Raw genomic sequence first — 10,000 nt, 5'->3', positions numbered from 1 at the left:
TTTGTATTATACACGGTTCTCACAGTCCTCATAATTAGAACATAGCGTGACATCTGACCTCTAACCCCTACAGAGTTGAAGCTCCAGGCGATGATGTTGACCCCTAATGGCCTTCTGAACCCCCGAGCCTCCATGCCCCTCCCACCCACACAGTCACCGTGGCAACAACCGCCGCCGCCGTCCCCACGGCAACGCCCACCACTTATCCTGCACACTTTGGCCACGCCCACAACTTGCGACAGCCAATCACGACGGGGCAGCGCCGTCTCTACGGATACAAGCAACACCCTGGACCCCAGGTCGCCGGTGAGTCATACACACACACACACTCTAGACCAGTGGTTCTCTCCTCGAGGAGCCCCAGACGTTTCACAATTATGTGGTAGCTCTGAACTCACCTGATTCACCTTGTCAATGGCTGAACTATCACACCTGATTCACCTTGTCATTGGCTGAACTATCACACCTGATTCACCTTGTCAATGGCTGAACTATCACACCTGATTCACCTTGTCATTGGCTGAACTATCACACCTGATTCACCTTGTCATTGGCTGAACTATCACACCTGATTCACCTTGTCATTGGCTGAACTCACCTGATTCACCTTGTCATTGGCTGAACTCACCTGATTCACCTTGCCAATGGCTGAACTATCACACCTGATTCACCTTGCCAATGGCTGAACTATCACACCTGATTCACCTTGCCAATGGCTTAAAACTTGTTAGGGCCATGGGTTCCGCTCCATACAGCCATTTTCCAGCCAAAGAGAGGAGTCACAAAAAGCAGAAATAGAGATAAAATGAATCACTGACCTTTGATGATCTTCATCAGATGACACTCGCAGGACTTCATGTTACACAATACATGTATGTTTTGTTCGATGAAGTTCATATTTATATCCCAAAAATCTCAGTTTACATTGGCGCTTTATGGTCAGTAATGTTGTGCCTTGAAAACATCCGGCGAGTTTTCAGAGAGCCACATCAATTTATAGAAATACTCATAATAAACATTGAAAAGATACAAGTATTATATGTGGAACTTTAGATAAACTCTAAAATTCTCCTTAATGCAACTGTCAGATTTCAAAAAAGCTTTACAGCAAAAGCACACCATGCAATAATCTGAGTACGGCGCTCAGACTCAAAAACAAGCCATGCAGATACCCGCCATGTTGTGGAGTCAACAGAAGTCAGAAATAGCATTATAAACATTCACTTACCTTTGATGATCTTCATCAGAATGCACTCCCAGGAATCCCAGTTCCACAATGAATGTTTGTTTTGTTCGATAAAGTTCATTATTTATGTCCAAATACCTCCTTTTTGTTTACGCGTTTAGTAAACAAATCCAAAATCACGAGGCGCAGGCAAGTCCAGGCGAAAGTTCAGACGAAAAGTTCAAAAGTTATATTACAGTTCGTAGAAACATGTCAAACGATGTATAGAATCAGTCTTTAGGATGGTTTTAACATAAATCTTCAATAATGTTCCAACCAGATAATTACTTTGTCTTTAGAAATGCAATGGAACGCAGGTCTCTCTCATGGGTGCACATGTGATCAGCTCATGGCCTTCTGCCAGACCTCTTACTCAATCAGCTCTCATTCGCCCCCACTTCACAGTAGAAGCCTCAAACAAGGTTCTAAAGACTGTTGACATCTAGTTGAAGCCCTAGGAAGTGCAATATGTCCCCATAGGCATTGCCATTCGATAGGCAATGAGTTGAAAAACTACAAACCTCAGATTTCCCACTTCCTGGTTCGATTTTTCTCAGGTTTTCGCCTGCCAAATGAGTTCTGTTATACTCACAGACATCATTCAAACAGTTTTAGAAACTTCAGAGTGTTTTCAATCCAATACTACTAACAATATGCAAATATTAGCTTCTGGGCCTGAGTAGCAGGAAGTTTACTATGGGGACACTTTTCATCCGAACATGAAAATGCTGCCCCCTATCCCAAACAGGTTTTAATGATTAGTTGACCAGTTGAATCAGGTGCTAGCTGTGGAATAGAACGGCTGGGGGTCCCAGAGGAGAGGTTCGACTACCACTGTTCTATAACATGGAAGGGCTGGTGGGTCCCAGAGGAGAGGTTCGACTACCACTGTTCTATAACATGGAACTGCTGGTGGGTCCCAGAGGAGATGTTCGACTACCACTGTTCTATAACATGGAATGGCTGGTGGGTCCCCAGAGGTCTTCTACCACTGTTCTAAAACATGCAATATAACATGCTAACACACACACACACACATCCTAACGTCTCTCTATGCTGTGCTGTGATTGGTCAGTCTCCATGGGACAGCCGGCGCGCCAGCTGGTCTTCTATTGGCCGAGGTCCCAGCCTACAGCAGCGGAGGAGTCAATCAAGTGAGAGGGATTCTCTCCTGTCAGATGGGGCGGGGTCAGAATGGTCCAATCCCAGCTGGGGGTGGAGCAGGGAGGAGTCTTTCGACCTCCTGGACCAATCAGAGTATCTGACCGTGCCGATGCTCCGCCCACCTGACTGTAACGGGAAGACCTTTCACCTCCCTGACGCCGGGACCCTACGTTACTATAGCGACCACGAGGAGGAGGAGGAGGACGCTGAGGAGGTGAGTCTGTGTGTGTGTGTGTGTGTATGTGTGTGTTAGTGTATCCCTCTGGACAGTGTGTGTAGATATACATTATGTATGTATTGACTGTGTGTGTCTGACGCTGTGTGTGTCTTTGTGTGCGCGCGCGTGTGTGTGTGTGTGTGTGTGTGTGTGTGTGTGTGTTTCAGAGTGTGTGTTTGCGGGTGAAGCTGGTCCTGGAGCCCTATAAGCCCCAGTGGTGTAGAGATCATGAGGACTGGGCTCTCTACCTGTTCTCCCCATGTAACAGGTCAGGACACACACACACACACACACACACAGAGAGAGATAGATGCACACACACACACACACACACACACACACACACACACACACACACACAGAGAGATAGATGCACACACACACACACACATTCATGCACCACACACTTTCATTTGTGTTTTTTGTGTTTCATATATAAATGTTATTTTTCAATACCAGCTTCATGCAATATATATAATAATATATAAAATAATAATATTATTATGGACTGGCCCAGACTGGACTAGACTGGACTGGACTAGACTGGACCAGACTGGTCTGATTTAGACTAGACTGGACTGGTTTAGACTAGACTGGACTAGACTGGACTGGACTAGACTGGACCAGACGGGACTAGACTGGACTAGACTGGACTGGACTAGACTGGACCAGACTGGTCTGATTTAGACTAGACTGGACTGGTTTAGACTAGACTGGACTAGACTGGACCAGACGGGACTAGACTGGACTGGACTGGACTAGACTGGACTAGACTGGACTGGACTGGACTAGACTGGACCAGACGAGACTGGACTAGACTGGACTAGACGGGACTGGACTAGACTGGACCAGACTGGTCTGATTTAGACTAGACTGGACTAGACTGGACTAGACTGGACTGGACTAGACTGGACTAGACTGGACTGGACTAGACTGGACCAGACGGGACTAGACTGGACTAGACTGGACTAGACGGGACTGGACTAGACTGGACCAGACTGGTCTGATTTAGACTAGACTGGACTAGACTGGACTGGTTTAGACTAGACTGGACTAGACTGCACTGGTTTAGACTAGACTGGACTAGACTGGACTGATTTAGACTAGACTGGACTGGACTAGACTGGACTGGTTTAGACTAGACTGGACTAGACTTGACTGGACTAGCCTACACTAGAATGGTTTAGACTAGACTGGATTGGACTAGACTGGACTGGTTTAGACTGGACTGGACCAGACTGTACTGGTTTAGAATTGACTAGACTGGACTGGTTTAGGCTAGACTGGACTGGTTTAGACTAGACTGGACTGGTTAAGACTGGACTGGAATAGGCTGGACTGGTTTTTACTAGACTGGACTGGTTTAGGCTATACTGGACTAGACTGACTGGACTATAATAGACTGGACTAGACTGGACTAGAGTAGACTGGACTATAGTAGACTAAATTTGATTGGACTAGACTTTCTAGACAGGAGTAGACTGGACTAGACAGGTGTAGACTGGACTAGAATGACTAGAGTAGACTGGACTTGAGTAGACTGCACTAGACTGGCTAGACAGGAGTAGACTGGACTAGACAGGAGTAGACTGGACTATATTAGACTGGACTAGAGTAAACTGGACTAGAGTAGAGTAGACTGGACTAGAGTAGACTAGACTAGACTGGCTAGACAGAAGTAGACTGGACTAGACCGGACTAAACTGGACTTGTCTAGACTGTACTATAGTAGACTGGACTATAGTAGACTGGACTATAGTAGACTGGATTAGACTGGACTAGAGTAGACTGGACTATAGTAGACTAAAGTTGATTGGACTAGACTTTCTAGACAGGAGTAGACTGGACTAGACAGGTGTAGACTGGACTAGAATGACTAGACTAGACTGGACTTGAGTAGACTGGACTAGACTGGCTAGACAAGAGTAGACTGGACTAGACAGGAGTAGACTGGACTATATTAGGTTGGACTAGAGTAAACTGGACTAGAGTAGAGTAGACTGGACTAGAGTAGACTAGACCGGCTAGACAGAAGTAGACTGGACTAGACAGGAGTAGACTAGACTAGACCGGACTAGACTGGACTTGTCTAGACTGTACTATAGTAGACTGGACTATAGTAGACTGGACTATAGTAGACTGGATTAGACTGGACTATAGTAGACTGGGCTATAGTAGGCTAGGCTAGACTAGACTAAACTGGATTAAACTAGACTAACCTGGACTAGACTAAACAGGATTATACTAGACTATCCTGGACTAAACTGGACTGGACTAGAGTAGACTGGACTAGACTGGACTGGACTAGAGTAGACTGGACTAGACTGGATGAGACTAGACTCGACCGGACTAGACTAGACTAAACTGGACTGGGCTAGAGCGGACTAGACTAGACAGGACAGGACTAGACTAGACCAGACTGGACTGGGCTAGAGGCTCCAAGGATAAAGTAACATCTCATATGAATACAAGCTAGCTGCTGAATCTGGCACATTTATGGAAAATGTATTGATGTGTATTGTCTGTGTCAAATACATCTAATAATACATCTCTCCCTCTTCTTCTCTTCCTCTTTCTCCCTATCCCTCTCTCTGTCTCTCTCTCTTTCTTCTCACTCTCTGTCTCTGTCTCTCTCTCTCTCTCTCTCTCTCTCTCTCTCTCTATCCCCCCTCTCTCTCTCTCTCTCTCTCTCTTTCTTCTCACTCTTTGTCTCTCTCTCTCTCTCTCCCTATCCCCCCCTCTCTCTCTCTCTCTCTCTCTCTCTCTCTCTCTCTCTCTCTCTCTCCCTATCCCTCTGTCTCTCTCTCTCTCTCTCTCTCTCTCTCTGTCTCTCTGTCTCTCTCTCTCTTTCTTCTCACTCTCTGTCTCTGTCTCTCCCCCTGCCCCTCTCTCTCTCTCTCTCTCTCTCCCCCTCTCTCTCTTCCTCTCTCTCTGTCTCCCTCTTCCTCTCTCTCTCTCTATCTCTCTCTCTCTCTCTGTCTCTCTCTCTCTCTCTCTCTCGCTCTCTCTCTCTCTCTCGCATTCTCTCTCTGTCTCTCCCCCTCTCTCTCTCTCTCGCTCTCTCTCTCTCTCGCTCTCTCTCTCTCTGTCTCTGTCTCTCCCCCTCTCTCTCTCTCTCGCTCTCTCTCTCTCTCTCTGTCTCCCCCTCTCCCTGTCTCTCTCTCTATCTGTCCATCCATCCGTCTCTCTCTCTCTCTCTCTCTGTTTCTCCCCCTCCCACTCTCTCTCTCTCTGTCTTTCTCTCTCTCTCTCTCTCTCTATCTCTCTGTCTTTCTCTCTCTCTCTCTCTCTCTCTGTCTTTCTCTCTCTCTCTCTCTCTCTCTACTTTTTCTCTCTCTCTCTCTCTCTCTCTCTCCCTCTCTCTCTCTCTCCCTCTCTCTCTCTCCCTCTCTCTCTCTCTTCCTCTCTCTCTCTGTCTCTCTCTCTCTCCCTGTCTCTCTCTCTCTCTCCCTGTCTCTCTCTCTCTCCCTCTCCCCCTCTCTCTCTCTCCATCCTCCCCAGGTTTCGTCAGTGGTGTCAAAGAGTGATAACTCACAAGATGTTTGATCACATAATCCTCCTTTTCATCTTCCTCAACTGCATCACCATCGCTCTGGAGAGACCAGACATACAGACACACAGTACAGTAAGACAATCACTCTGGAGAGACCAGACATACAGACACACAGTACAGTCAGACCATCACTCTGGAGAGACCAGACACACAGTACAGTCAGACCATCACTCTGGAGAGACCAGACACACAGTACAGTAACACCATCACTCTGGAGAGACCAGAAATACAGACACACAGTACAGTAAGACCATCACTCTGGAGAGACCAGACATACAGACACACAGTACAGTCAGACCATCACTCTGGAGAGACCAGGCTCACAGTACAGTCAGACAATCACTCTGGAGAGACCAGACATAAAGACACACAGTACAGTCAGACCATCACTCTGGAGAGACCAGACACACAGTACAGTCAGACCATCACTCTGGAGAGACCAGACACACAGTACAGTAAGACCATCACTCTGGAGAGACCAGACATACAGACACACAGTACAGTAGGACCATCACTCTGGAGAGACCAGACACACAGTACAGTAAGACCATCACTCTGGAGAGACCAGACACACAGACACATAGTACAGTAAGACCATCACTCTGGAGAGACCAGACACACAGACACACAGTACAATCAGACCATCACTCTGGAGAGACCAGACATACAGACACACAGTACAGTCAGACCATCACTCTGGAGAGACCAGACACATAGTACAGTAAGACCATCACTCTGGAGAGACCAGACATACAGACACACAGTACGATCAGACCATCACTCTGGAGAGACCAGACATACAGACACACAGTACAGTCAGACCATCACTCTGGAGAGACCAGACACATAGTACAGTAAGACCATCACTCTGGAGAGACCAGACATACAGACACACAGTACAGTCAGACCATCACTCTGGAGAGACCAGGCTCACAGTACAGTCAGACCATCACTCTGGAGAGACCAGACATACAGACACACAGTACAGTCAGACCATCACTCTGGAGAGACCAGACACACAGTACAGTAAGACCATCACTCTGGAGAGACCAGACACACAGACACATAGTACAGTAAGACCATCACTCTGGAGAGACCAGACACACAGACACACAGTACGATCAGACCATCACTCTGGAGAGACCAGACATACAGACACACAGTACAGTCAGACCATCACTCTGGAGAGACCAGACACACAGACACACAGTACAGTCAGACCATCACTCTGGAGAGACCAGATATACAGACACACAGTACAGTCAGACCATCACTCTGGAGAGACCAGACACACAGTACAGTCAGACCATCACTCTGGAGAGACCAGACACACAGTACAGTAAGACCATCACTCTGGAGAGACCAGACACACAGTACAGTCAGACCATCACTCTGGAGAGACCAGACACACATTACAGTCAGATAGACTAACCCTGTGTGTGTGTTGTGTTTTCACAGGAAGCTAGACAGACTAACCCTGTGTGTGTGTTGTGTTTTCACAGGAAGCTAGAAAGACTAACCCTGTGTGTGTGTTGTGTTTTCACAGGAAGCTAGACAGACTAACCCTGTGAGTGTGTTGTGTTTTCAGGAGAGAGTGTTCCTCAGTGTGTCCAACCATATCTTCACTGTGATCTTCATAGCAGAGATGACCGTTAAGGTAAGGTAACACATTTAGGTAAGGTAACACATTCAGTTAAGGTAACACATTTAGTTAAGGTAAGGTAACACATTTAGTTAAGGTAACACATTTAGTTAAGGTAACACATTTAGTTAAGGTAACACATTTAGGTAAGGTAACACATTTAGTTAAGGTAACACATTTAGTTAAGGTAAGGTAACACATTTAGTTAAGGTAAGGTAACACATTTAGTTAAGGTAACACATTTAGTTAAGGTAACACATTTAGTTAAGGTAACACATTTAGTTAAGGTAAGGTAACACATTTAGTTAAGGTAACACATTTAGTTAAGGTAAGGTAACACATTTAGTTAAGGTAACACATTTAGTTAAGGTAACACATTTAGTTAAGGTAAGGTAACACATTTAGTTAAGGTAACACATTTAGTTAATGTAACACATTTAGTTAAGGTAACACATTTAGTTAAGGTAACACATTTAGTTAAGGTAAGGTAACACATTTAGTTAAGGTAACACATTTAGTTAAAGTAACACATTTAGGTAAGGTAACACATTTAGTTAAGGTAAGGTAACACATTTAGTTAAGGTAACACATTTAGGGAACGTAACACATTTAGTTAAGGTAACACATTTAGGTAACGTAACACATTTAGTTAAGGTAACACATTTAGTTAAGGTAACGTAACACATTTAGTTAAGGTAACACATTTAGTTAAGGTAACACATTTAGTTGAGGTAACACATTTAGTTAAGGTAACACATTTAGGTAACGTAACACATTTAGTTAAGGTAACACATTTAGTTAAGGTAACGTAACACATTTAGTTAAGGTAACACATTTAGTTAAGGTAACACATTTAGTTAAGGTAAGGTAACACATTTAGTTAAGGTAACACATTTAGTTAAGGTAACACATTTAGTTAAGGTAACACATTTAGTTAAGGTAACACATTTAGTTAAGGTAACACATTTAGTTAAGGTAACACAATTAGTTAAGGTAACAGATTTAGTTAACGTAACACATTTAGTTAAGGTAACACATTTAGTTAAGGTAACACATTTAGTTAAGGTAACACATTTAGTTAAAGTAACACATTTAGTTAAGGTAACACATTTAGTTAAGGTAACACATTTAGTTAAGGTAACACAATTAGTTAAGGTAACAGATTTAGTTAACGTAACACATTTAGTTAAGGTAACACATTTAGTTAAGGTAACGTAACACATTTAGTTAAGGTAACACATTTAGTTAAGGTAACACATTTAGTTAAGGTAAGGTAACACATTTAGTTAAGGTAACACATTTAGTTAAGGTAACACATTTAGTTAAGGTAACACATTTAGTTAAGGTAACACATTTAGTTAAGGTAACACATTTAGTTAAGGTAACACATTTAGTTAAAGTAACACATTTAGTTAAGGTAACACATTTAGTTAAGGTAACACATTTAGTTAAGGTAACACATTTAGTTAAGGTAAGGTAACACATTTAGTTAAGGTAACACATTTAGTTAAGGTAACACATTTAGTTAAGGTAAGACATTTAGTTAAGGTAACACATTTAGTTAAGGTAACACATTTAGTTAAGGTAACGTAACACATTTAGATAATGTAACATATTTAGTTAAGGTAACACATTTAGTTAAGGTAACACATTTAGTTAAGGTAAGGTAACACATTTAGTTAAGGTAACACATTTAGTTAAGGTAACACATTTAGTTAAGGTAACACATTTAGTTAAGGTAAGGTAACACATTTAGTTAAGGTAACACATTTAGTTAAGGTAACACATTTAGTTAAGGTAACGTAACACATTTAGTTAAGATAACATAACACATTTTTTGTGTGTGTGTGTGTGTGTGTGTGTGTATAGGTGGTAGCCCAGGGTCTGTACTCAGGTGAAGCAGTCTATCTGAAGAGCAGCTGGAATGTTCTGGATGGACTGTTGGTGTTTGTATCTCTGCTGGACATTCTGGTTTCCATAGCATCCGCCGGCGGTAACCGTATCCTAGGAATCCTCAGAGTGCTGCGTCTCCTGCGCACCCTTCGACCCCTCAGGTGTGTACTGTACCTTGTGAAAACATTTTAACTAACTAATAACACCCTTGTCTTTCTGCCTTCGATACCAATGGGACTTGTCTCTCCCTGCTGTCTGTTTACTGTCACGTTAGCTTGTCTCTCCTAGCTGTCTGTTTACTGTCAC

At 43.7% G+C, this 10,000-nt stretch overlaps 1 protein-coding gene across 2 annotated transcripts in view; it reads left to right on the top strand.

The window, feature by feature from the left end:
* The window catches only part of cacna1hb (calcium voltage-gated channel subunit alpha1 Hb), a 135,816-nt gene that overhangs the window by 100,765 nt on the left and 25,051 nt on the right, over positions 1-10,000 (top strand). Inside the window, exons 18-23 of one of the 2 annotated variants that reach the window (XM_090194653.1) lie at positions 74-306; positions 2,301-2,603; positions 2,774-2,874; positions 6,108-6,231; positions 7,748-7,816; positions 9,671-9,855. In XM_090194653.1, the coding sequence (XP_090050779.1) occupies positions 74-306; positions 2,301-2,603; positions 2,774-2,874; positions 6,108-6,231; positions 7,748-7,816; positions 9,671-9,855 (1,015 nt within the window). Of the gene's footprint in view, positions 1-73; positions 307-2,300; positions 2,604-2,773; positions 2,875-6,107; positions 6,232-7,300; positions 7,327-7,747; positions 7,817-9,670; positions 9,856-10,000 lie in introns of those variants that run through there. The other variant, XM_090194652.1, reaches the window with a different exon arrangement.

Source organism: Oncorhynchus mykiss, chromosome 13, assembly GCF_057628025.1.
Source record: "Oncorhynchus mykiss isolate SJ-2025 chromosome 13, ASM5762802v1, whole genome shotgun sequence".
Taxonomy (NCBI): domain Eukaryota; kingdom Metazoa; phylum Chordata; class Actinopteri; order Salmoniformes; family Salmonidae; genus Oncorhynchus; species Oncorhynchus mykiss.
Note: the sequence above shows the minus strand (reverse complement) of the source record. Positions and strands in the feature narration are given on the sequence as shown.